The 27,151-nt window shown below is 66.7% G+C and overlaps 1 protein-coding gene across 1 annotated transcript in view; it reads right to left on the bottom strand.

Moving 5' to 3' along the window:
- The window catches only part of TRAF3IP1 (TRAF3 interacting protein 1), a gene marked incomplete at both ends in the record, with an annotated part of 31,095 nt that extends 4,414 nt beyond the window's left edge, over positions 1–26,681 (bottom strand). The window contains 12 exons of the mRNA XM_084228193.1: positions 6,590–6,666; positions 8,769–8,805; positions 9,014–9,134; positions 10,188–10,563; positions 17,364–17,465; positions 19,662–19,737; positions 20,360–20,431; positions 21,340–21,705; positions 21,843–21,986; positions 23,607–23,768; positions 24,265–24,333; positions 26,559–26,681. Of these exons, the coding sequence (XP_084084319.1) occupies positions 6,590–6,666; positions 8,769–8,805; positions 9,014–9,134; positions 10,188–10,563; positions 17,364–17,465; positions 19,662–19,737; positions 20,360–20,431; positions 21,340–21,705; positions 21,843–21,986; positions 23,607–23,768; positions 24,265–24,333; positions 26,559–26,681 (1,725 nt within the window). The remainder of the gene's footprint in view (positions 1–6,589; positions 6,667–8,768; positions 8,806–9,013; positions 9,135–10,187; positions 10,564–17,363; positions 17,466–19,661; positions 19,738–20,359; positions 20,432–21,339; positions 21,706–21,842; positions 21,987–23,606; positions 23,769–24,264; positions 24,334–26,558) is intronic.
- Between the last annotated feature and the right edge of the window lie 470 nt (positions 26,682–27,151).

The following is a 27,151-nucleotide window of genomic DNA, read 5'->3' as shown; positions in this document are numbered from 1 at the left end:
GGCAGATCCACTGAATCCACTGATGAGGGGAGCAGCGGGCGAGTCAGGAGAGGCTGCGACTAGCTTCACAGGTTGCGTCCCGAACCCCCGCACCCCCAGGGAGGCCCCTGGAATTCTTTTCAAGACACTCAGATTCCGGCCAGAATGGACGAACAGGACCAAAGCAGGGCGCCTCGGGGGCAGGGGCAAGCGGCCGCGGCCAAGGCAGAGGCGCGTGGCCCGAGAGCCCCAGAGCAGCCGGGGCAGCCTGCGGCACTGGCTCGCTGTCGGGGATGGTCTCCTGACCAGCACAGGCCACGCGCTGCCCCTGGGCAGGGAGGCAGGGGACCCTGCGGGCAGCCAACTCGCTGGAACCGGGGAGTACGCAGACCAACCCCAGGGACAGCAGGGACACTGGGGAGACCCAGGCGTCCAGCACAGCACCGGGGAGAAAAAACGCACGTGGGCCCCAGCAGGTAAGAGGCTGGTGTGACTTGGCCAAGCCCAGGGTGGTCACGAGAGGCAGTCTCCACGGGGTGTGGGGGGGCGAGCAAACACCCAGCTTCCCACGAGCACTGACCGAGGCAGGGGGCAGGAGGTGCGGGGCAGACGGCCCTAGAGGGCATCTGGGCCACTCAGACCCCCTCAGCCCGAGCGCACTGCAGCAAGAGGCCCACCTGGTGCCTCTGAACGAGCCCAGCCCATGGCTGGCCACAGGCCCTCAGCACCCTGGGGCTCACCCACGAGCCTCCCAGCCTGGGGCTGGCCCCGGGTGCTCACGAAGGCTGCGGCTGTGGGGAGAGCGCTCTGGGCGGCAGCCAGTGAGCACGCGCAGGTGGGAGGACACACCTGGCCCTCACCGACACCCCAAAAGGAGGGTGTCAAAGGAGGCAGCACAGGGTCGAGGCGCTCGCCCGCTCAGAAACGCTGGTGCCCAGCGCAGGACGTGGGGGTGGGGTTCAGGGAAGCCCAGACGCCCCAGAGCCCCAGCACAGGGGCAGGTTTCCCACCCAAGGTCAGTCGAGACCAGAGGAGGAGAGATCGGAGGAGACCGTCGCCTCCAGCCCTGGCCGTAGACACGGAGGCCGGGGCTGCCCGGGGAAGGGGTCCGCGCAGCTGTTCAAGGAAGCTCCAAGAGCCACAGAAAACACAGAGAAGCAACTCGGCAAATCAGGAAAATAATATCCACAAAGCCCCAGAAGGTGAGCAAAGACGCAGATCACGGGGAGGAGGTCCAGGCGCCCGGAGGCCCGGAGGCCAGGGAGGGAGCCAGCGACCACGCGGTGGAGACAGGCCCGTGACCGTGCGCGGCCTGAGGAGAAGGGGCCACAGAACGGAGAGAGGAAAGAGCGCCTGGGGTGTCCCTGAGTTACGGGTCCCAGGGGGAGGAGTGGGCGGAGGGCCAGGAAGCCTAGTCCAGAAAAGCTACGAGGAACCTCCCAGTGCGGGGAGAGGCCTGCAGGTCGCGCTCACCACCAGACGCAGCGCGAAGAAGAGGCCTCCCCAGGACACGCGAGCCGCCGGCCCACAGACAAAGGAGACTCTCCAAACCGCAGGAGGAGGGCGAGGTGCCGCCCCTGGGCCCGCAGGACGCGGCTCCCTCCGGAGAAACCCGGGGCGGGGGTCGTTCAAGGAAAAAACCGCCAACCAGGAATTCCCTGTCTGGCAAAGCTGTGTGCCAGAAATGAGGGCAGATGACGAACATTCAGCCCGGGGGCGTCTGTGCCACCGGAAGGCGCACGCGTCCCACACACGCAGGGTACACGCAGGGTACACGCGGGCCGGGGCCAGGTCGGGGAGGGGGCTGCTCAGTCGGCCCACGGGGCCCACAGGGGGTGACACCCGTGGGAGAAGACGCAGCCCTGAGGCCGGAAAACTGCTCCCTCCTCGGGGTGTTCTCACGAACCTGTGATTCTTTGCCTTAGAATCACCCAGGTCCTGCGGGGAGAGCGGCTCCCTCCCCGGCCTCCTCCACAACCACCACGTCCTAGGACACTGGGATGACCAGCCTGGCCGGGCCCGGCCTGGCCTCGGAGCGGGCAGGGGCGTCGCGGCGAAACGGCGCCACCTAGCGGCGGCCAGAGAGACCAGGGCGAGAAAGCCCTGCCTTTTGGGGACCCCGCTTACACGCCCCCAGAGCCGCCTGTCCTGGCGAAGATGGTCTGGAGCCGGTCCTGGCGAACGCGCGTGCACCCCGCAGCCCATGCGCCTGTGCCCCCACCCGTGCGGCTCCCTCGGGTAGGAAGTCAAAGGCCTTGACGGCCGTGGAGACCCAGGGGAGGCGGGGGGGCCCCGTGGGCAGCCCCGGCAGGAGAGCCCAGCACGCGGGACGGGTCTTGCCTGCTGCTGGCCTGGCGACGCCGCTTAAAAGGGTTACAAAGAAGCATTTTTAAAGCATGAGAAACACGCCATAAAACTGCTTTTCTGGTTGTTTTCAAAAACTTCTTCATAAATCTGAAGGAAAAAATGCTGGCGCGAGCCAATATCTTACTATTAACAGTTTATATTTCCTCTCGAGGAGCGCCCGGCACGCCAGGGTAATGAGGAAAGTGCTCGCAGCGACCGGACGCGCATTTAGTCTACGGCTTCGCGCTCAAGTCTGTCAGCACAGAAGGAATGGCTTCTCTCCCCGCGGCACTTCAAAGCCAGGCCGGAGAGACGCCGGGTCACGAGCATCTGCTTCCTCCGCGCCCACGGGACCGTCCCGCCTGGAGAGAAGCAGCACCCAGGGGAGGGCACCGGCTCTCTGGGGCCGCGGGACGGCTGCCCGGGCGCGAGCACGGGGCCGGCCGGACATGGCGGTGGCCTCGGGGCGGGCACCCGCCTTGCTGCTCCCTGGCGCCGAGCCAGAGCCTGACACAGAAGCAGGCGTGCCTCGCAGACGCTGAGACGGTCCCGGCCACCGACCCCACCGTCCAGAGTCCTCAGGGCAGAGCAGCCACGGCAGGCGGGCCACCCTCCCGACCAGGAGCGATTTAAAAACCCTCATGTTTGAAAGCAAAAAAGCAGAGTCCCGAAGAGCCCATTTGTTAAAAAACAGCAAAGTAGCTCCCCATGAAACTCAAGGACTTTAATATTTAATATTAACTTAATATTCTAGGAACTTAAAATTAAAAAATGAAGCATGCTCAGGGGAGCGTGGAGTCTGAAATGCAATTATGCTGAGAAGGACAAAGGCTGAAAATAAAAGGGCTAAGGAAGAGGCTGGCAAAGTAAAGGCTGAGGGCCTCCCCGGTGGCGCAGCGGGTTGAGCACGGCACTGTGGAGCTGTCCGCAGCCTCCGCAGCGCGGGTTCCATCCCCGGCCGGCCAGGGAGCTGCCCACGGGGCACAGCGGACCTCTCCTGCCTCCCCGCTGCGCCCCTCAGCGGTGTATCTCAGTCCATCTGCCTGTTCTGTTCCCCACTCTGTCTCTGGGGAGTTCTCTCACCGCCCCCCCCCCCCCGCACCTCTGGCCTGAACCCCAGTTCTTGTAGCATAAATAAATAAAAATACATCTTTAAAAAAAAGTAAATTCTAAACAAAATTCAGAAGAGAAGGAAGCGTAGAAGCCAACGGCATGCAAACGAGTCAACGCCCCTCACGAGGGGGCGAGTCTCGGCAGCTTTCTCGGGTTCTCATCAAGGACCCAAGACCAGCTCCAGCAGGACGGGCGGAGCAGACCCAGGGCTGGCCTCGAGCAGGGTGGGCTGCGTGGCCCCGGCCAGGCTCCCCGAGGGCTCCCTGCGGCCTTCCCCAGCGGGGGCCACCTCACAGGCCGGGGTGGGGGGTCGGCGCCCTGCCCCCACTGTTTTCCATCATAAAAGCACACTTGAAACACCTCCGAAAATGAGCATGAAATGATGTTACCGACACACAGGGCGGAAGAGGCAGTTGGTGGCCGTCCCTGCGCTGGCCTGCAGCCCCCCAGGCCTCGCTCCACCCGGCAGCCCCACCCCGCAGGCAGGCACCACCTTCCTCCGGGCGCTGGGGCCGGCCGTACTGCGCAGCGGAGCCTCCGCCAACTCGGCAGGGGTGCCTGGAGCACAGGGGGCCCCGCCAGCCCCGGGACCAAGGCAGGGCACAGCCTCCTTCCCCTCCCTCCTGCCAGCGGGACCGGCACACAGGCGGGTGCTGAGACGCCACCGCGGCCCACGCGTGCAGGCACAGCCGCGCCAGCCCGGCTCCCAGGCCACGGCGCCGGCCCCTCCTCCAAGCCACTGTCGGTTTCGGCCTCCCTCCCTCACGCTGGCCCTAGCCGCCGCTGACGCCAACACCCGCGAGGAAACAGCAGCACAGAGCACAGCACCTGCGGGAAGCGACCGTGAGACAGACTCAGGGCCTGGGCCGGCCCGGCTGGCCGCGGGGCTCCGCACATAGACAGGCCCCGTGGAGGGGGCTGCGAAGACCCTGGAGTCACCTCAGGCGGGCGACCTCGAGGTAAGCATGGGTGGAGGCTGTGGGGCTGCAGGCCCGGCACTGGTGCCCAGCCCGGCCGCCCCCACCATGTGGACGAGGTGCAACAGAGACCCAGGGGCCCGAACCCGCAGGAAACGGCAGCGACCACCTACGCGCCGTCCGGCGGCCAGAGGAACAAAGCCGGACTCCAGGGCCGCGAGCACCCAGGCAGGGAGGGCCTCCGCGGCGGCCGAGGGTAGCAGCCAGATACCCTGCGAGCTCAGAGGGCGCCGAGACATCCACCCCTCCTGGCTGATCTCGGCCCTTTTATTTTAAAAAACGTTAACTCGGTCCTTCCCGGTGGTGCAGCGGTTGAGTGCTGGGTTGCGAAGCTGCCCGTGGCCTCTGCAGCGCCGGTTCGATCCCCGGCTGCTCCCCGGCCACCGGAGGAGGGTCCCACATGGCGCGCAGACCTCTCCTGCCGCCCGCTGCTCCCCTCAGCAGTGTCCTTCGGTCCTTCTGCCTGCTCTGCTCCCCGCTCTGGCTCTGGTGAATCCTCTCACCCTCCCGCGCTTCTGACTGTACCCAGTGCTTGTAGAAATAAATCAATAAATAAATAAATAAATAAATCTTTAAAAAAAAAAAAGTGGGGCTAACATTAAAAAAAAAAAAAAAAACGTAATTCGATGCTCTTGCTGCTCTGACAAGACCAGTGATTTGAGCCTGGCGTGTAATCAACAAGCCAAGGAAAGGGGCGGCTGAGACGCGCGCCAGGGGTGCACCCTGCCTTCCTTTCATCCTTCACACTCTTTATTGTGGTAAAGAAAACACTTAACGGGGACCTCCCTGGTGGCCCCTGGTGGCGCAGGGGGTTAAGCACCACACTATGAAGCTGTCCAGCAGGAGTTCAATCCCCAGGGAGCAACCCACATGGCGAGCAGACCTCTCCTGTCTCCCCGCTGCTCCCCTCAGCAGTGGATTTCAGTCAGTCTGCCTGTCCTGCTCCCCGCTCTGTCTCTGGTGAATCCTCTCACCCCCCCGCAGCTCTGGCCTGCACCCCAGCTCTTGCATGCATGCATAAATAAATCTTTGGGGGAAAAAAAACCTGAAAACACAACACAACATCTGCCCGCCCGGCAGTTTTTAACCCTTAGAAACGTTGCTCATCTGTCACTGACTCGCAATACCGCGCTCTTGGGCGCCTCGGGCCCCCTCCGCGTAGACTTCACTTCACCCCCCTCCCAAGTCTATGCCCTCCTGGGCAGGGCTGAGGCCCCGCCTCCCCCCAGGCCCCCAAGCACTCACACTGAATGTCTGGACCCTCACACCACATTCTCTCCTTTTATCTGCTGAAGTCAAAAGGACCCTCCCCTGCCAGGTGCTCGGAGGCGGCTCTGGGGACTCAGGCTCCAGCGCTCTGCAGAAACCCGCCCCCGAGGCTCCAGCCTGGCGGGAACAGTGGCCGGGTCTGGGCGGCAGGAGCGTGGGGACACCAGGACCACGCTCAGGCACGGGCGAAGCACGACACCCCAAAGCTCCACAGCAGCCACAGACAAGGAACCCGGGAGGCCCCCCAAAGAGCAGGCAGGGACGGGGTGCTGGGTGTTAACAGGGCTCCTCTGACTCAGTCTCCCCACCCCGGTCTCCTTGGTGGCTACTCCAGGCCACCTCTTCGTGACAAACCAGGTCACTGTAAGCAGAATCGTCTAGAAGAGACCCTCTGATCTACCGGGGCGGGGCAGGGGCCGGAGCATGAGGGCCTGCACCGAGCTCTTCGGAACTGTTGGCCACCAACAAAGCTCATAAACCAAGAGACGTCTTGTTAAAAGCCAAAAACGAAGGCTCGTATTTTTAGAAGCGTCCAGGGAAACCCAGTGTGCGTGAGGGCGGGTGCACGCGGGCCCGGCTGCGGCGGCGGGGCAGGCCCATGGCACACGCGTGCCCAGGCCACACGGCACATGCCCTCTGGACATCTCACTGTCCACAAGGGCTGGGGGTCAGCCTGCCCACTCTGCCAGCAGGGCCGGGAGGGGCGAGGGCCGAGGGGCCCTGAGCCCTCAAGGGACACGCCGCCCCTCCCCGGACAGGCTGTGGGCCAGGGAGGCGCGTGCCCCGGGATTCCCGAGTCTCCACCCTCCCGGTCAAAGGGGCCGGGTGTCTACACCCTCCGGCGGACACCGGGGTCATCGCCTCTAAGGACGCAGCTAAGGCTTTTCAAGAAACGGCGCTGGTACCTTCCCGCCGGGAGTGGGTGGCTGCTGCGACTTCTCGTAATCTTTCTTGGTCTCCAGGATTTTTTTGACAAGTCCTCCTGTTGAAAACAGTGGGTTTGTGTTAAAGTGATTCTCTGCCCTACGATCAAGCATCCTAAATGGGCGCGTGGCGGGGGTGCAGGCGCTGCTGCTTGCTCTTTCTGTGCTGAGAGCAGCCTCGCGGCCGCTGATTGGAGGAAAGACAGCCTAGGACAGACCCGCGGGCACCTGCCCCAGGTGTTTCAAGGAAATCGTCTCCTTGAGCACCTTAGAAAAGAAGCAGGTTTCTCTCCCGCGTCCAAGTTTCAGAAGCGCACGGCGACACTCAGAGCGATGGCCGCCGACGAGACACACAGAGAACTTCCAGCTCTTCCGAGGAGCAGCGCGTCTTACTTTGGGACAAGAGTCTTCAACGAAAAATGGGAGTTACCCGTGGGGGAAGAAAAAGCCTTTTCTGAAAATGTTGCTGCGCCCAGCTGAGTCAGCCAGAGCGCGAGCCCCAGGGGAGGGTCAGCCACTGACTGCGCGGTGTCGGCGTGAAGCTGGCCCAGCAGGATGGAGACACGCAGGCACGCTCACACGCACACACGCTCACAAGCACACTCACGCGGCATTCACCTCGGCTTTTTAACAACAGGCGCATAAGGCAGGGAGGGAGGCCAGGGTGGGGAGGGTGGCCCCGCACCCAGAAGACACCGCGCCTGGGACCGGGGAGCCGTGTCCACACCTCACATGAATGAAGCTCAGCAGATGCTTAAGGCTGAAAGTGAACGCACGGGCGGACAGGCGTGCCCAGCACGCGGAGCCCGGGGAGGAATCACTCCCGCCCGATACGCGGCAGAGTGTGGAGAGCAGCGGGGTGGGCCTCAGCAGACACACAGACCTGCCCCAAGGAGCCGCTCTGGGGCGCTCTGGGACCCGCTATGGGCGGAACAGACACACCAGGCCAGGCTCCTGCCTCCAGCCGCAGACGAGCCGAGGAGAGGCCCGGCCCTGGATCCGACAGGAAGCGCCGGGTGAGCCCAGGGCATGTTTCTTTTGTGAGAAACACCTAGAAACAGCGGCCGACCCAGGAGCAGTGGCGGCCGGGCCTTGCGAAATGGCAGGTTCTGGGCACAAAGGAGCAGAGTGAGCCCGACTCGGTCGCAGAGAGGAAGGGGCCTGAGTGTCAAAGACCCCAGGAGACCCCTCGGCTGAGGTCCCGGGGAGCTGCCATGAGGAGGGCGGGGCCGTGCAACAGGAGTGCAGCGGGGTGCCCCAAGGGACAGAGCTTTGTGGAGGACCAGAGATCGGATTTAAAGAAAAGGAACAGCACTGCAACGTGTCAGAAACAGCCCACCACAGAGTCACAGGCACCAAACAGCTGCAGAAAGACCCGGAGCCCTCCTCAGCGCAGTGGCGCCAGGGAACAAACTCCGATGAAAGCCAGCAGGACGAGGGGCGCCTCCCCGCCCCGCCCACAGGACGCCCCACTGACCCCCGGGGTGGTGTGCAGAGGCAGCCCACCTACTGCTGCTCTGCCCCCAAGTCTGACCCCGTGTCCTGCTCAACCCACAGGAGCAGAACACGTGCAAGAACAGCTCCGCACGGGGGTGACAGGCGGCGCCCAGAGGTGAGAAACGCCGCAGGACGAGCCTTGCTCCACGGAGACCGGGGGCTGGGGGGGGGCCCTCGTCAGGGCCTGGCCTGGCGTTTGACTCAAACACACCAGGAAACGCTGGGGAAACGGGGGTCTGATGCTAAGGAGCAGCTGTTTCCCTACAGACAACGGTGGCCTGCGCTGCGCTTCTCCAGAGGAGCCCGTCCCGACCCGAGAGCCAGGGCGAGGCCACGCCGCTCTGAGGACACCGGGCCGCATGCGGGACCCGGCGCAGAGACAGAGTTGTGGCTCTGAGGGGCTGGGGATCCCCGAGGCAAGGGCGTGGATAAGAAAAGGGGCTCCTGCCCCTCGGTCCTGGCCAGCCTCGCCCCAAAGATGGGCAGCAAGGATACAGGAGGGGGCCGTGCCATGTCCAGGCCCTGCCCCCGGCCCGGCTGGGAGGGCTCCTCTGTACCTGGCCTGTAAACACGCACACACACACGTGCACACAAACAGACACGCACACACACACACACACACGCCGGCATGCACACATGCGCGCACGCGCACACCGGGACTCACCGTGCTTCTCATCTTCCTCCAGTTCCACCGCCGGGACCTGAGAGCGAGGGGAGCGGGAGAAAGGAAGACAGGTCTGCTGAGCCTCGGCCGGGCCCCTGGGCCTCCCACCAGAGGGGCGGCGGAAACAAAGTGGGCGGAAAACTGAAAAATGAGAGAATCTGCGCGCGCGAGCCAGGCGCGGGCCGGGGGGAGGGGGCGCGCGGGGCGGCCAGGGGTCTGCGGGACCCGCCCAGCCAGCTGAGCACCTCGAGCTCCGGCGCCTCGGCGAGCGGCGGGGCCGCCTCCACCACGAACTGGCCGTCGTCCTCGTCATCGGAGGCCCGCGAGTCCACAATCACGTTGGAGACAGTCTTGCTGCTCCCCGCCCTGGACAGAGGGACGCGTCTGGGCAGAAGGGCCAATGCACGCCGCCTGCCCCTGCACCCAGGGCCATCCACAGTCACCCGAGCAGGCCCGCCCGGCCAGCCCAGGGACAGCGCAGCGCAGGCACAGTGGACAGGAGGCCGAGGGCCCCCGGCCCGCCTGCTCCAGCCTCCCTCCTGCCCCACCCTCTTGCTGTGTCCACCTCAACAGCCCTCAAAGCAGCCCCTGCCCTGGTCAGCCCCCAGGGAGACCGGCCCTTCACCTGCTGCCCTCCCAGAGGGCCAGTTCTCCCAGGTCGTGACCCCCAGGGCTGCAGTGACCAGGTGGCGCCGCAGGGCCTCAGCCTCACATGGGATCACAGCGCCTCCTGGGGCCCCGGCCTCTACCCTGTCCTCCACCCCAACCGAGGCCTCACCCCACACCTCTCCACTAGGTCCCGTCATCACTCAGGGCCAGTCCCCCCCCACCAGCCCCATCACCAGGCCCTCACGACTGTCCTCAGTCCACCGGCCTCATCCTGCCCTTCACCCCAAGTGCACTGGTAGCCCCGATGCCCAGTCCCCTTGGGCCATGCTCTCACACCCTCTGGCCCACATCCCACCTCCTGACACCTTCCATGTGCCCTTCCCCCCTCGGAAGCCCTTCACCCCCGCCAGCAGGGCGGGCAACGCCTCCGTGCTCACGTGGGCCCCCACGACGCTGAATCTCCAGGCTTCGGGCTGCCCCCCCTTGCCCCGTCACTGCTGGGACGCCTGCCCCCTGCCCGCTGCACCCTGGCTCCGGCCACTGCGCCGGGCCCTTGAGGGCTGAGGGCTGAGCATCGATCCTCCCGATCACCTGCCCACACCCCAGTCACCTGGTCCCAGCCGCGGCAGCCGGCCCCGCAGCCCACCCGGCCAGACCCCGGGGCCCACGGCCACACCACCGCCGTAAGCCCGGCCGCGCGCCCACTTCTCCAGGCCTCCCTGCGGGGGCTGCCAGGGACAGCCCCACCCGCACCCCCGTGCCGACCGCCCCGCAGCCCCCCACCCCCGCCCGCCCGAGGAGCCGCCTCACCTGTCCACCGCCAGCGCCTCCACGCTCTCCTGTCGCTTGACCCGGGGCGGGGCCGGTCTCGCACTCCCGGGCCGAGGGAGTCTTCTGGGCCCAAACGGTGGAAAAGTGAAACAGGTGCGTGAGCCACGGGTCCAGCAGAGCAGGCAGCACAGGCTCCCGCCACGCCGCCTCCCAGCCCGCCCGCACCCCGGGCAGTGGCGCAGGCCGAGGCCACCTGGCACCCAGCAAGCTCCAAAGCGGCCACGCTCCGGCGTGCGCTGACTGACTGGGGGTGCCCAGCAGAGCGACCGGCCACAGTCCAGACTCCATGCGTCCCTGCCCCGCGGCACCTCCCACCTCGCCAGCGCACTCCAGGCAGCCTCCCCCAGGGGACAGCCTGCAGGGAGTGGGGTCCAAGGGGGAGAGCCCACGGGGGGCAGGGGAAAGCCCATGGGGGGGACCAGGGGACAGCCCACGGTGGGGGCCCCACAAGGGAGAGCCCATGGGGGCTTCGCTTTCCCTGGACAGGTGCTTCCCCAGAGCGGAGCTGGAGCCAGGAGGCAGGCGCGGGGGCTGGGGTGAGCACGGACCTGATGCTGGGGGACAGCTCGTTCGGGGGCTCAGACCTCTCTGATGCCTCAGACTTCTCCTGGGCGGGGGGGCCGGCTTCTCCTTCTGGAGGTGACCATGCAGCCGTGGCCCGCAAAGGAAGGAGCACAAACGCTGGTCAGCGCAGGGAACACCCCAGGGGAACACGCGACCTCCCTGCCACGCCCCTGGGGACAGCCCGGGCAGGAGGGAGGCGCGTGCGGGCCGGGCGGGCTCCGCCGTCACTCATGCCCCCGCCGCCTGTTCCCACGTCTCCGCGCCGGGAACCCCCGCCCGGCCTCTGCGCGCCCGTGCCGGGACCTGGATAACTGCTCTCTTCAATTTGAGAAAAAGGTTGGATCAGCCCCAAAGAGTGGGACACGTGAACTTGCTCCACGATGTGAAATGAAAGGGCTTCTCACGCTTCAGGAAACAGCGAGGAGAAATTCCAACTTAGACACTGGAAACCCGCGTGAGACGGGGGATCCGGAGAGCCGCGTTCACGGAGCCCGCGGTCGAGGGAGACGCTGGCGTGAAGGCCCTTCTTAAGGTGAGTCGCTTTCACTAACACAAGGTGTCTGTGTCTGCACGCCCGCCCGGTCTGCACGCCCGCCAGAGTCTGCACGCCCGCCCGAGTCTGCACGCCCGCCTGAGTCTGCACGCCCGCCCAGTCTGCACGCCCACCCGAGTCTGCACGCCGGCCCGGTCTGCACACCCGCCCGAGTCTGCACACCCGCCCGAGTCTGCACGCCCGCCCGAGTCTGCACGCCCGCTCGGTCTGCACGCCCGCCCAGTCTGCATGCCCACCCGAGTCTGCACGCCGGCCCGGTCTGCACACCCGCCCGAGTCTGCTCGCCCGCCCGAGTCTGCACGCCCGCCCAGTCTGCACGCCGGCCCGGTCTGCACGCCCACCCGAGTCTGCACGCCCACCCGGTCTGCACGCCCGCCATTCCCCAGCACAGCAAGGGGCCCGTCCTCACCTGCGTCGCTGGGTGAGTCTCCTGAAAGGAAAAGCACATGAGAAAGTTAGTTTTGTTGTTTTTTGTTTTTGTTAAAGATTTATTTATTTTTATACAAGAGCTGAGGCACAGGCCAGAGGTGTGGGGGTGAGAGGATTCCACAGGGACAGAGCGGGGAGCAGAACAGGCAGATGGACAGAAATCCACTGCTGAGGGGAGCAGCGGGGAGACAGGAGGGGTCTGCTGTGCCATGTGGGTAGCTCCCTGGCTGGCCAGGATTGAACTGCCGCTGCACAGGCTGCAGACAGCTCCACAGCGCAGCGTTCGACCCGCTGCGCCACCAGGGAGGCCCAAGAAAGTTAGTTTTTGCCAGTCAAACTCTGGACGCCGGAGGAGCAGAGTGGGCTGCCAGGGGAGTGGCCTCTCCTCCCGGGCCTCCGCCAGCTCCCTCCTGCCCAGTTGTTCTCAAAGACAAAAAAGACAAAGAACAGTCGGGACGGGTGAAGTGTCACCCCAGGGAGACAGGGAGCAGGGCCCAGAGCGCCTGTGTTGCGGGTGATGGCAGCACGGCTCCCAGGGGCCGGAGGTGGGTGGCCGGGAGCGGTTCCGAGCTACCACCAGGCCTCGGGACCCCGCACACTCGGGGCTCCCCTTGTGGCCAATAAGGAGCAGGCCTCCTGCTGCCCAGGCGCGTCCTCCCGGGACCCTGCTGCTTCTGGAAACAAACGTGACTGGGGCACAGCAGCGGAGCAGAAGCACAGTGGGTGGGTCGGAAACCGCGGGGCCTTCATTCCCACACTGCAGACGCTCACGTGCACAGAAGGGCAGAGGCCCGGACGGTGCCCAGGACAAGGACAAATGTGCCCCCACAGACTCCAGCCCTACACATGGGGCCCCCACGCACCCGCCTGTGTGGAACCCGTCACCAGCGGAGGGTGCCTGCAGACACAGGTCCTCCCAGACACGCCAGTCGGGGACACCACTGCCCCCAACGTCCTCCCTCCCACGCCTCCCCCTGCACCAGCCCAGCCACCTCTGTGGCACCCGTGCCCCGGCGGCCACCCATAAGCACTTGGCCGGCCGAGCCGACAGACAGCCGCCCTCACTTGGCTGCCCCCAGCCAGCCCGCAGCAGGGGCCGACCCTGGGCCTGCCTGGGCCCCAGGACACAGAGGCTGGATGTGTGTTTCACCAGCATTTCCTCTGCACGACAAGAAAAATCACGCCGAGAGAAAACCTGCCTTAGATCCACTAAGGCCCCAGTGGGCACTGAGACCGAGGGCCTCCGCGGGGACAGCAGGTGGGCACTGCGTGGCTCAGAAGACCCGCCTGGATGTGACATCAGCCCTCCCAGCCAGGCCAGGCTGCCATCGGGCACTATCGTGGGCACGGGGGGGCCTGAGCCGTGTGCCGGCAGCACTCCAGCCCCGGGGAGCGAGGGGGCGTCACCGGCCACACCGGCTGAGGGCCCGCCCGGAGGTCCCGGCGCCGCGGCGGGGCAGGCGCCGCTTACCTTTCTGTGTCACTGTGGCCTCTGGCTTGAGGCGCTCTCGCCACAGACCACTCGCGCTCTCCTCTGGGACACTAGCGGAGCTAGCAGCCGCGGCCTGTGCTCCTGACGTGAGACAGTTTGAAGCAAGTCAGCAGGGCTGGCCATTGGAGGGCGGCGCCCCCTGGCCACAAGGTCAGCGCCCGTCATCGGAGGCTCCCCAGGCTGCCCGCCCCTGGAGGGCACGCGGGGCCGCCCGAGGACAGCACCAGGACGCCCGCCGTGGCTCGGGGGTGGGGAGCGCAGACTGTGAGCAGCGGGGGGCTCCACCGTGGAGGACCCAGCCCAGAGAGAAGCGGGGGCCAAAAATAAAGTTTTGGGAAAAGGTCCCCTTTCTTGAAACGCAATCTTAGAGTTTCTTAAAAGCCTTCAAACGAACACGTCCATCCCCCTCGGTCCGTCACCAACCATCAGACCTCGGCTTACTCGCGTCACAGAGCTAGATCAGGCAGATGACGTGCAATTCCCTAAGGGAAACGTTCGCCCCCTGTGAGGGCAGCGCTGCCTTCAACGGCTTCACCCGAGCAGCTGGTGGTCCGGGCTTTACAGAGGACGCCCACAGGCCCCGGGAGACAGTGGGTTCGAAGGCAAATCTGGACGTGGGCATCGGCGCAAGCCGGCACCTCCTGCGCCCGGCAGACCCTCACCCGGCAGACCAGCGCCCAGCAGACCCACACGGAGAACACCCCGGGGCGCCACTCGCCGGCACAGCTCGAGGCCACAGCCCAGGCCCATCCTAGTCTGTCCGTGAGCACGCGCCCACTGAGCCGAGCACGCACAGCACGCTCGAGAGTCTGCACCCTGAGAGTCTCCACAAACCTGCCACCGAGGGCGGGTCAGCCGCTGCCAAGGTCAACGCCCGCTGTCAAGAGCAGACGATGCACAATCAGAGGCTCCACGCTGCGTCCACGCTGCCAGCCGTGGTGAGCCTGTAGGGATGGCGGCCGCAGGCGGCCCACCCCCCAGCCCCTGCCCTGGGTGGGTTCCTCCCTCCCTGTGCCCAGCCTGCCCCTTGGTGGTGGGGGGGCTGGCAAGACTAGGAGCAGACGCGGAAGCACCGTGCCAGGCTGGCTGAGGGCCACCCTCGGGCAGTGACCGTCCCTGGAACCCAGCGGCCACAGCACAGCCCACGGCCACGCGAGCACCTCCCCGCCCGGCCCATGCACCACAGGCTGCGGCCAGAGCCGAGTTTCCACACAGGCAACGAAAGCGAGGGGGGACGGGGCACAGCACAAGCGAGGGGCTCACCCAGCCCGTCGGCTCAGGCATTTGATCCAACAGAAGGGGGTAAACAAAACACCCCCCAGGAAACAGCAGACAAGTCCAGACCCAGAAGGCAAAAAGTTCCAGAGACCAGCAGCTGATCCCAGACAGTCAAGGCCCGGGAATAAAAGGGGGGGACTCATTCTGGATTCAAAAAGCGAAAGAGTGAAAAAGGGCAACACACGTGTTCACCGTGCAGGGACCCGGCCCTGGCAGAATGAAGGCTCTCGGATGCGATGGCCCCGTCTGGGTCTAGCCGCCGTGGGAGCCAGGATTCGGGCGGCACGGCCAGGCCGGGAACACACAGGGGCACCCCTTTTGCTCTGTGTTCTGTATTCAACACGCACTGAGTGTCTCGTAAGAGCACGGCTGCAGGCATGACAGGGTGCCGGGCTCGGAGGCCGGCGGGGAGGCAGACAGAGAGCCGGGACAGCGTGTGCAGGCCTCGGACGGGGAGGCCACAAACTGCGGGACTCGAGTCCTTCGGGAGTCCCGCACGGGGGAAGACGCGGGTAAACCCCCGGCTGAGTCCTGCCTGCCCCAGGGGCACAGCAAAGGCCAGTGTGGTTCTGGGGAGCCTGAGGCAGACCGGGGTGGGGCGCTGCGTGAACGGGGGGAGGTGCCTTCCCAGGGCACCCACCTGCACGTCACACTCAACCAAGAAGCTGAACCGTGACAAACCCCAAATTCCAAGCCAAGTGACCACCTGCGCAAGAAGACACGTGTGCCTGGTGTGACGTGGCGGCAGGGACTCTGGGGGCGGCGGGGAGGCAGGGCCCCAGGGGGCAGGGTCCCGGGGGGTGGCAGGGATCTGGGGTGCAGGGGCCACAGGACCCCAGGGGGCGGGGCCGTGGGACCTCAGGACCGTGTGCATGACCGCTCGTGGCCAGCAGGTGGCGCCAGCTGCACCTGCACTAGCCCGCAGCCAGGCCCCGCGCCCCGTGAACCAGCTGCTGGTCAGTCCTCAAGCAGGCGGGACGGACGCGGGTCACACTGACGCTGGCGGCTGGTGCCCCAGTGACCAGTGAGGGCGGTGGCTCTGAGGACACCCCTTGCTCAGGCTGGCGGAGGCAGGAGAGGGGGCCCGCCTATGGACGGGGTGCAGGGCTGCGAGGATGCCCCGCCCGCTGGTTTGCCTCCGCTGCCCACCTCCCCCCTAACCTGACCGACAGGCTTAGATGGACAGGCCCCTTCACATTGCCCATCTGGGGCCACCCGGGGCAGGAAGCCCACGCACAGGCCCTCCTGACTCGCGGGGGATGTGCAGGTCACCCCCGGCCAGGCTCCGATCTGAGGCAGCCCCGCAGACATGAGGCGAGGTTGGCCGAGAAAGGGACTATTTTTCCCCAGAGCAAGACTGAGGCCGTCTTGCTCCTCGGAGCCCCCAAGGAGTCCACCGTCCCTGAGCACAGCCAGGGCCTGTGTGGCAGGGCGAGCCTGCAAGAGGCCTGTGTGCACCGCCCGGCGGCCAGCTCCTGCCCAGCGCGTTCTCAAGACAACGCAGCGGACGGGTGGGGGCGGGAATCACCCTCTAGCCAGCCGCGGATCCGAGACGCCGGCCGGGAGAGGAAGACAGCGCTTGGCCCAGGCCCGAGGGAAGGCCCGGCAGGTGAGCCGAGCGCTGGGCGGGCATCCCGGCCGTAAGTCGGCCAACTACCCCAGCAGGTGGCGCCCTCGGCCCGCTCGCGGCCGGCCAGCCCCTGAGGGCGACGGAGTCAGAGCAACGTCCAGTCCACGGCCACCGACCGGGCGCCGCGCAGGCTCACGCCAGCGCACAGGGGGATTTAACCAACGCGCGCATTTTCTTACCAATTTCTGAAGGTGTCGCTTCCTGATCTGGTTCATTACTTAGTCCAGAGACTACGGAGTCTAAAATTTTAGCTGAAATATTTTCCTCCTTTCTTCCTGACGTGAAATAGTTAACAACAGATTAAAACTCGCCAAGGTTTGGGCATCTGGTCCCTGGGACTTAGGGGGCTTATGACACCCTCGTCATCAAGGGGTCCCACTCGCTCCCTCACCGCCCTCGTCTCCTCCCACTGGGCTGTGCTGGTTTTCACCTTCCACGTCTGCAGCCCCCACCCTGGACTCTGGGCCCACGCCCAGCCGGCCCCGCACCTCTCTTCCCGGCCATGTCCCAGGTGCAGACCAAGGCCAGGAGCCGCCCCTGCCACCAGCCGGCTTCCCCAAGCCCCCTTGGGGGGCCATCTGCTTCCAGCCCCTCCTTCCCCACCAGCACCCCCGCACTGTCCTGGCCCGCCCTGAGCTGGCAGTGAACCCCGGCCATGGCCCCTCACCCAGAGGCACCGCGGCCGCCCAGCCACATCGCTCTGCAGTTCCTAGCGGGGCAGCTTCGAAACACACGTCACCCCATCTTGCTCCCGAAGGGACACTGCACCCCCCTCCCTGAGAAGGCAGCGGCGTCCCAGCAGCACCAGCTGCCCACTCACTGGCCTCCTCCCAGCACCCTCTCCGCGCCCAGCCAGCTGTCCTGGGCTCCCAGCCCTCCCACAGCTCCAGGCTTCTTCCTTTGAGAGCCTCCAGGCCGACTGAGGTGACCGCGGCAGCCCTGACCGCGTCTCCCCCTCGGGCTGCACCTCTGGAGGGCAGGCAGCCATGCACCTGCAGTGGACGGTCAGCCCGCGGCGGGCTCAGGGCCCATGCCTGGGGCGGCCCTGGCTCTGGTGTGGCCCGTGCCCACTGCCCGGCTCCCACTAGCCACAGGCCGGGCCAGGGCCACGAGCCGGCCGGCCCCTGCGGCCACCTTGCCCGGGCGCTCACAGGGGAGGGGGCTGGCAGAGGGAGCCTCGACCCCGCCCTGCGGGCCCCGCGGCCTTACCCAGCGGCTTCACGGGACGCTCCTTCTTAACCTTGCTGTAGGAGGAGTTACGTTCTTTCTCGGGGGAAAGACTATTCTCGCTGGCTCTAGAGCCCCTTCTTCCTGACGTGAAATCACACAAGGAAAAGACGCGTCAAGCTGGAAGCAGGTGCGGCAGGCCCAGCAGAGGGCGTTCAGGGCCCTGCTAATGCAGTGAGCAGCCCCACGCATCTGCCTGAGGACGCGAGAGACGCTGCTCCCGCACGCGGACACACCTGGGCCCGCGGGGCTGGTGCCAGGCCCTGAGCCTGGCAGACACAGTCACACGCCGTCACCGAGGGCTGGTGGCGCCTCCCGGGGCCTGCACATCTGCCCACAGCACATGTTCCGGCAGGAAGGAGGCCAGTCGGGAGGGTCAGTGGCGCGGGAGGCGGTGAGCCGGCCAGGGGCGCAGCGGGGCGAGGCCAGAACACAGCCTCCCGAGCCTCTCGAGGCTCAGAAGCGAACACCCCAGTGCGCAGAAAACACAATATTTCAGCCTAAAAAACCCAAAAAATCAAGGGAGGAGTAAAGGGCTCGAGGCAGCACAGGCTATAGACGTCGGCCGGTCCCCAAACCACATGGGGGCCGAAGAGGCCCCCGTGCGCCCGTGCCCCAGCAGAGCCGGGCCTCCTGGCCGGCCTGAGCCACAGAGGCGAACGCGATGGCTGAGCGGGGTGCCGGGCTGGCCTCCCCCACCCCCAGCCCTCGCCAAGCACACAGGGGCGCCTCAGAGCCCGCGCTGCAGCCCCGGGGAGCCTCTTCACGGGTCACGCCTGCCCTGGACCAGCCTACAGACTCCAGCCCACACGTCCTTGCTCAACCTGCCTCTCGGCCAATAACCCTGAGCTCCTCGGCTCTCAGGCTGGCCCCCAAATCTACACAACCCCAGCCCTGTTCTTAGACGGGGAGGAGGCCGGGGTTACCTGGCCAGTCAGTCTGCGAGAAAGCTGATCTCTCAAACCTCGGGCTCCTCTGCTCTGAGTGGCAGTGGAGACCCCATGGCCGGTGCCAGGGCCCTCGGGACAGCGCGGAGGCCACCCACACGGCCCGGAAGGCGGGACCGGCCTCCCTGCACCGCGCAAGCCCAAGGCCGAGTCCGATCCCGTCCCAAGAAGGTCACCTGCTGTGGGAGGCCAAGTCTTTAACCAAGAAGTGATTTGTAAGCACAACTGCGAGCTAAACAAGCACACAGAACGGCTCAGGTGTTTTACCAGCCGGGCGACTGCAAGCAGATAAACAAAACCCAGACCCAGAATGTGGGGGCGGGCGGCTCAGGGAGCAGCCGGGGCTCGCCCCGAAGATGCGGCAGCTGGGAGTCATTCTGGAGAAATAGCTCTGGATCCCCGACACCGTGAATTTGGAGGAATAACTAAAAAGGTGAGACATGAATATGTCAGACAAAACGCCAATCTTTAGTTCTCCCATCTCTGTGCAAACCGCATGTCAGCAGAGACGGCTGGACGGCGAGGCCCGGCAGCTGGTGCCTGCCGGGGCGCTGGACACCAGGGGCCACCCGCGAGCCGGGGCAGACACCCGCACGCAGGACACGAGCCGCCCACCACAGCTGGGCGTGACGCTTCTGCCTCTCATTCACCAAAACCAGCACGCCTCCGAGGCAGACAGCAGGGAGGGCGGCGGTCACTGCCTTGGGAACCTGCCCGGGAGTCCAGACAGCCCGGGGAGTCTCCCCGACTCTTGTGATGGAGCAGAACGCCCCCCGGCCTGGACACCCCACTGCCACCCGCGTGCGACCGTGACCTTTACAGCACAGGGGAAGGATGACATTCCAGAAATGGCCACTGCTTGTTCTCCTGCTTCACTGGACAGCCTCATCAGGCCGTCCCTGCACCGGGCCTCCTGCTCGGCCTCCTGACGCCCCATCGGGACAAGGCCCCTGCTCAGTAGCTGGGCCAAGCGTGAGCCCCCACTTCAGCCCTGAGCCCCCGGCAAGGCCCCAGGAGAACCTGTCAACTGTGCAGGGCCCGCCTCCCCCACGGCCGCCCTGCGCCCCCCACCCACTCAAAGCCAAGAGGCCACAAACAGAGGACTAGGAACCATTCGCAGGAATCACCAACTGATGGCATCTTCTAAACCCGGATCTACAGAGGCCCATGCGTGGCCTCCCGGGTCCCGAGTGCCGGCCCGAGTGCCAGGGCCCCGGTGCCGAGGCGTCCAGTCTCTGCCCCCCGCCCAGGACGGCTGCTCTCCAGCGCATTCCCTCTCCCAGGCGTCGTGGCGAGGCAGAGAAGCCCCGGCCCTGCTGCGAGCTGCAAGTACCTTCCACTGAGTGCTTGGACCGCCGCTTGGACAGCTTGGTCGCCACTGACCGGGACGTCCTAGCAGAGATCTCCATCTTGAAGAAAAGAGTAGGGAAGATTAGTGGACACAGCATAAGCTATGCCAAAAGCACATTTGGCGCTCCGCTTGGGAAGGACCCAGAACCACAGCTGGAGCAAAACCCTGGCAGTATGGCCGGGCCCAGAGCATGGGGTGTGGACCAGGCCGGGCACACTGGCGCCCGTGGGCAGCCCCTGTGGACGCACACACACACTGCGGTGGGAGACGCAGCGGGAAACCGGCCCCCACCCACCTGCCCTGTATCCTCAGCCACCGCAGCCCTCGACTGTCCCAGCACCCTGACCTGCCCCAGCCGCCTGACCCGCCCTGACCCGCCCTCTGAGAAGCCACCAGAGCGGGAAGGCCATACAGGGAGCTTGGTGTGGACACAATCCGGCCTCCCGCTGGCCACACCTTCCCGACTACCCGGTGACTTGACACACTGGACCCCGCTCTGTGCCGCCCAGCACTCCCGGGGCTCCCAGCCCCTCGGCCCCTCACCCACACTTGGCGTATGAAGGCGAGGACACAGGTGGGCGGGAGCCACGCAAGCCTCGCAGCGAGCAGGGCCAGGTGTGTGGCCCGTCCCGTCTGACCCACACATCCCGGCCTCACGCTCACGCCGCCCACACATTTACCTCGGCCTCGGCTTTGGAATCCTTAACAGCTCCCTCTGAGGGCTTTTTGGGCATCTCCCCAGAGCTTGCTGACTACAAAAACACACAAGAGAACATTCTCTTATGGGACCTCCAGAATGACGGCATCTGCAACAGGTAACAGGTGCCGAGCTGTTTCCCTGGACCTGACCGCAACCAGACAGCGTCCCAGGGGCCCCCATGGCCCACAGGCTCGCGTGACTGCCCGGACCCCAAAGGTCCCTCCTGCCAAGAGAGCTCCCCAGGCATGTACCTGCACCTCAGAAAAGCCGGCCCCCAATGAGGGGCAGAAGCGCCCCTCCCCCGAGAACACGGGCTGTCACCTATGGGTGGCTTCTGACGCGGCAGGACAAACAGGGTTCCAGGACTCCTGCGGGTACAGCCCTCGGACCCACTGGCTCGGCCCACGGGAGACGCAGGGGCCAGGTCTGTCCCCACCCATGCAGATCTGGACTCTTGCCACCCCTCGGAATTCTCCTTTTCACAGTCAAGGCCAGGCATCTCCAGGACGCCTTCCCAGGACGCCTGCCAGGGACCGATGCCCCAGGGCGGCAGCGGCTGCGGGGCCAGACCCACGGGAGGCCCCGGGGACCCACCCCACCAGAAAAGCGTGTGGAGGCGAGAGGCCGCTCCTGCCAGCCCTACGGCTGCCTGGGAGCTTCGTGAGGATCACCGTGAAGGTCTTGGCTGCGCTGCGCGTGCCGCCCTTACCACACGCCGGGGCGTCCCAGAGCCGCCACGGCGAGGCCGCAGCCGCCCCGCTCGCCAGCCTGCAGGCGCACACGCGCGTGCACAGACCCCCCCCAGGGTAGGGCGGGGGGCTCCAGACACTGCAGGAGCCTGGGAGTCCCCGACGCCCACAGAGCCGTGGCGCCGGCCTCCGGGCTCGCCGACCACGGTGACGACACGGCCGTGTCCGAGCGCGCCCAGGATCCCGCGGGCGGGGGGCGAGCTCCCATCACCTTTTTCTCCGCCTTCTCGTGCTCTCTGCTCTTCTCCCTGTCGGGGTCCCGGGGCTGCTCCCCGTTCCTGGCCCGCCGCCGGTCCCGGTCCCTGTCTCTCCAGCGGCCCTTCTCCTTGCCGCCCTCGCCCCGCCGCTCGCGCTCCGCGTCCTTGTCGCGGTCCCTGGCGCCTCGCTCCCTCTCAGCCCGGGCCCGGCTCCTGCTCTTGTCGCGGTCGCCCTCCGGGGGCTTCTCCCTGTCGGTGGCTCCGTGGCGGCCCCGCCCGTCCTCCCGCGCCTGCTCCCCTGCGACGTCCTCCGTCGGCTCCTCCTTCTGCTCCGGGTCCCGGCTGGCACTGCGCTCGTGGGGCCCGGGCCTCCTCCTGTCCTGGAGGGAAAGGCCAGCTGTGGTCCCGCCCGCGGGCACTGCCCGAGCCCAGACGCTGCCCGAGCCCAGACACTGCCCGAGCCCAGACACCGCCCGAGCCCCGCCGCCGCCCGCCCGGCTCAGCACGCGCGAGGCACCTCCTTGTCCTTGCGCGCCCGCAGCTCCTCCTCCCTCGCGTGCTTGTTGTCCGCTTCTTTGGACTTGGGGGCCAGCGAGGACCTTCCCTTCAGGTCCCCCTTCTCTCCCGCCAAGACCCTCCTCACCGCGTCGTCACTCGAGAGCTGGGCGGCGCGAGAAGGAGAACAAGGGCCCCGCGTGAGCGCAGGGCGCGGAGGACAAAGCCTCGGAGGAGAGGCTCCCGCCACAAAGGCCAGCCCCTGCCCTCCGGTCTCGGCGTGCCTCGGGGGACCCCCACGCCTCAGCCCCCGGCACACGCCGCTCGGCCCCACACCCCAGGCATGAGGGCCTCTGGGGCGCGCCCAGTATCTGGGGAGCCAAGCGAAACCCTGGCTGCTGTGGGGACATGACCAGGGCACCGGGGCTGGCCCGGGAGGCAGGGAGGGTGACCAGTGCCATTGTCGTCGATGGAGGACGGGAGGCGGCAGCGGCTCCGCAGGAGAAACTACGGGACGAGGCAGGGGAGGGCGACCACACAGGAGGCTCAGGGAGAAGAACCAGGGGAAGATGTGAGCTCAGCTCGAGGGAGCTGGGGGGCCCTGCGGGTGGGTGCAGGTGGCCCAGGAGGCTGACGAAGGCCTCGGTAGGGAAGACCGCAGTCGGATCTGCGGCTCAGCAAGGCGCGCGGGTGGGGAGGGAGACCAGCTTCATGGTTTCTAAGCCAGAGAGCTGGACCAGGCCAGGCGAGGCTCCCAAGGCCTCCCGGCCCCCTCCCTGCCCGCCCCACTGCCGCACAGTGCTGCCAGGACCCACCGTCCCCCAGCCCTCCCCGCAGCCGGCTCACGGAGGGTCCTCTTCCTCTCCCCCAGGGGGCTCCTCAGTCCCACAAAGAGGGCAGGCCCCAGGGACTGTGGGACACCCCTACAGCATGCTGAGACAAGGAAGACCACAAGGTCGTGGCTGTACAGAGTCTGCGAAGCTATGCCTGGGGGGAGGACTCGATGAGACAAAGAAACAGAATGACCTGACGGCGCAGAACCTGGGTGGGGAACGTGTGCCCGGACAAGGCCAAACGCGCAGAGAATCCTCATTGTCCAGGAACTAACCTGGGGGGGGGGGGCTCCTTGTATCAATAAACACGAGCTGCACCGGGCACTCGGGACACCTGAGCAGGAATGAGGGGCCTTGCGTCCCCGGGCCCCACATCTCTTAAACTCTGTTTTGTGTCTGTCATAATTTTGTGTCTGTTTATAATTTCCTCGGTTCGATCAGATTCCTCTCTCAACCCTGCTCACCGGAGCTGGACTCCGGCAGGGGACCACCTCCTCCAACGTCCTGGGAAGATGGCAGGATCTAACCCGAGAGGCCAAATTTTTAGGCCTCCGCAAGAAGCCCGGGACGGCCAAGTCCAGGCCAGCAGGAGGAAACGGGTTTCCCTGAGGGCAGCGTAGCTCTGCAAACACGAGGGGGGCGGGAAGGCAGGGGCGGGCGGCTAGGACAGACCGCAGAGCTGGAGAGGCAGGCAGAGGACAGTCAGCGTACAAGCCCCGAGGAAGAAGACGAGCAGCTCCTCCCACCCGGTCCAGGAGGCCCAAAAAGAGGCGCAAGGCTTCGGGAGCCGTTCGCAGCCTCCAGCCCCTGTCCCGGCGGCCACAGCGCGCCTTGGCACGGTCCTGATCGGACTCACTGGCCTGAGTGACCCCGGAGCTCTGCTGCCCAGAACTGGCGGGATCAGGCTCTGCAGCAGCCCGAGCACCGGCCCCTCCCCGTGTCCCCCGCGCTACCTTGCTCAGGCAGCATTTCCCGATCAGCTGCAGCAGCTCGTTGGTCCTCTCCGGCTCGTGCCCGGCCACGATGCGGGCGGGCTTGGCCGATGGGGGCTCCCCTGAGACCAGCGCCACCACGTCGATGGCCTTCTGAAGGAAGCTGATCTTGGCATCTTTCTCCTGAAAGATTCACATTGAAATACTCAAAAAGTGCTGCTTTACCTTCGTCACGTCAACAGGCACAGTCCCTCATCGCCTACAAGGCGGTTTTTTCTGCTTGTTTGTTTGTTTTTTGGCGGGACCCTCGCCGGCGGCCAGGGAACAAGCAGGTGCTGCAGAGGCTGCGGGCAGCCCCGCAGCCCAGTGCTCAACCGCCGCGCCGCCAGGGGAGGCCCCACAAGGCGGTTTTTATATAACGCTACGTCCACTTCAGAGACGCGCTAGGACGCAGCCTCTGGACTTCACTGATGGGCAAACACTGACCTTTGAAACATTCACCCTGTTTCTCGGCGGAGACAATTAGCTTGAAATAAGAAAGGGCGTGACCTGTGCCCCAGCCCCGCACGCACCATGCAGCACCCCAACCCGCCCCCAGCCAGCGACCAGCAGACATGTGGCAGGCGCAGAGCAGGCTCATCATCACCTGCTCACGAGGGCGAGGGGCCCTCGCACCTACCTTCACGTTCTCCGACTTCATCTCGGCGTCTGTGTAGAGCCCCTTCATGAAGCCCGTCACCCGGATCACCTGGAGACACAAGCCAGGCAGCGGTCAGCACCCGACAGCCCCGGCACCCCACACTCAGGGGCTGTCAGAACCCGCCCACCCAGGAGCAACCACTCGCCACTGGACAAAGACTCAGCCCCCCGCACGAGGCCTGTGCCAGGCGGCCCCACCCAGCTCACTCAGCACCCACTGGCTGCGGGGACGGGTGAACAGCGCGGCGGAGGGATGGGGGCGGGGCCGGCACAGGACACAGGCCTGAGTGCACCTGCACCCAAGAGCTGGAGCTCGCACGACCTGGGGGACATGGCCCTAGGAAGCACCTGCCAAGAGGAAGAAACAGACCCTGGAAGGCCCAGGGCCAAGGGGCCCATCCCAGGGGTCAGAAGTTGGGGATGGAGGGAGCTGAGCCAGACAGGCAGGTGGGCCGGGTGGCCGCTCGGGCACAGACCTGACCCGAGGGCCAGGAGGAGGCCCTGAGGTGCGAGGGCGGGAACGGCCTCTTACAAGTTTGCTCAGGCCCAGCAGGCAGGGGATTCGGGAACGAAAAGGGATTTCCCAGCTGGGGTTCCCAGAAAGGCGCGGTCCTCCACCATTGCTCACTGCTGAGGACAGGGGGGCAGCCCGGCTAGATCACGTCAGCTCCCCCACTCTGGCAACCTGACCTCCAATTACTCCTCGCACCAGCTTTTAGGGTGGTGATGATCTCTGTCCCCCCAGCCCCCCTCAGCCAGGGGTCTGTCAGACCAGCCTTTCCAACGCAGCTGGTCACTGGGGAGCGACGGGCATTTGAAAATAAAAGAAACAGAAGAGAAAGGCCCCGCTGTCCGCATAGGGAAGACAGGGCCCACGTGCGCCCGGCCTGCTGTCAGGCAGATACGCTGGGGGCGTGTCTGTGAAACAACGGCCGGCGCTGACCCCGAGCTGCTGGCAGGCCCGCTCTCACCCCCACCCAGCCCGGGAGCTGGCTCTGGTTTCCAGGTCAGGCGGGCTCCTGGGCAGCCTGCATTTACTGGCACTTCCTCACTTCATCTTTTTTGAGATTTTCCCAGTTCCTGGCAGTTACAACTGGGCACAATCATTTTAGGCAACAAGAAAAGTCAGTGTCACGGAACCAGGGCTCCGACTCCCAGAAGGGGCAGAGCTGGCGAGGAGCCGCCGCCAAAGCAGGATGTGGCTCTCGCAGGATGCACGGCGGTGCCGCCTCCCCAGGCTCCGCACCTGCTGCCTGCAAGCGCTTTCCCCAGCATCAGTTGTCCCAACATCTTTACCAAGCAGGGGACCGCCCCTGTTTTCATCTTCGCCCAGGTAGAGAGAGGAGCTGAGCTTTAGATTGGGAAGTGCGTGGAGGGAAAGCGGACCAGCGGTTCCCGACTGGAGAGCGAGCTCCTTCCACCAGTCCCAGCCGCCTGACCCACCCAGGCACCTCCTGGTCGATGCTCCTGTCCCCACTGCGGCCGGGAGGTGGGCAGCAGCCGCCAGGAGCCCCGCGCCCCCCAAGAACCACCGGCTGAGGGTGTCCTCAGCCCCCCCAGCGCTCCACATCAGTGGGGGACGAGACACACAGAAGACGACAGGCGAGGCCGCGCTGGCAGGCGCAGCCGCGGGGCGGGCTCGTGACCGGGCAACCTCGCTTGTCCCTCCTGGGATGGAGGTGGCCACCAGCCTGCGTTGGGCAAAGGACAGAGGCACACGGCCAGGGCCCACCAGCTCTGCCCACCCCCGCCCCACCCCTGACGGCCTCAGGGCGGTGGATGTGCCGCCTGGGCCTCCGAGCTGGTCAAGACGGCACCAGGCCGCGGGGTCCCGGCACTGTAACCCAGGGGGCCGCGAGCAGAGCGCAGGAGCCGCACAGCCTGACCTGCTGAAAGCCGCGAGCGCGGAGGTCTGAGGCCCCCCGGGCCCCGGGCGCCCCTGGAGTCTGCGCGTCCAGCCGGCGCCCGCTCCCCGCGGGCAGGCCGCGCCCCGAGTCCACCCCGGGCGCGCCGCGCCCCGTTACCAGGCACCGACCGACGGCCACACCGGTGCTGGCCCGCGCGGCCGCTCACCCGGGAGACGCCGCCAACAAGCCGGCGCTGGCCGGGCACCCGGACGCGGGGGTGGGGGCCCCGCCGGCGACCCTCCCGCCGCCGCCCGCCCGCCCGCACCCCGCGGAGGCGCCGCTAGGCCGGGGCCCGGCAGGCGGGACCCGATCCCCGGGACCGGCGGGCCCGGCCCGGCCCGGCCCGGCCCGGCCCGGCCCGGCCCACCTCCATGACGATGTCGTGCAGGTAGCGGAACGGGGGCTTGTTCAGCAGCTTCTCCGTCAGCGGCGGCCTCCGGATCACCCTCCCCAGCGCCTCCTGCGTGCGCCTCACCACCGCCGCGTTCATGGCGCCGCCGCCCCCGCGCCCGCCGCCCGCCGCGCCCTCGCCGCGGTCCCCGGCCGCCGCCGGCCCCGCCGCCGCCCGCTCCGGCCTGGCCGCGCCGCCCGGCTCCCCTCCCACAGTGCACCGGCGCGCCACGGCGCGTGCGCGGCCCGCCTCGTCGCCAGGGCGGCGCGGCGGCCCTAGCAACGGACGCGCCGCGGCGCCCCGCCCTGACGCAGCCCCGCCCCGACGCAGCCCCGCCTCGGCGCAGCTCCGCCCAGGCGCAGCCCCCCCACGGCGCAGCTCCGCCCAGGCGCAGCCCCCCCACGGCGCAGCCCCGCCCAGGCGCAGCCCCCCCACGAGGCAGCCCCGCCCAGGCGCAGCCCCGCCCAGGGGCAGCCCCACCACGACGCAGCCCCGCCCAGGCGCAGCCCCCCCACGACGCAGCCCCGCCCCGGCGCAGCCCCGCCCAGGCGCAGCCCCGCCCCGGCGCA

This window comes from Talpa europaea, assembly GCF_964194135.1.
Source record: "Talpa europaea genome assembly, chromosome: 1".
NCBI classification, from domain to species: Eukaryota; Metazoa; Chordata; class Mammalia; order Eulipotyphla; family Talpidae; genus Talpa; species Talpa europaea.
The sequence above is the reverse complement of the archived record's forward strand: the minus strand, read 5'-3'. Positions and strand labels throughout refer to the sequence as shown.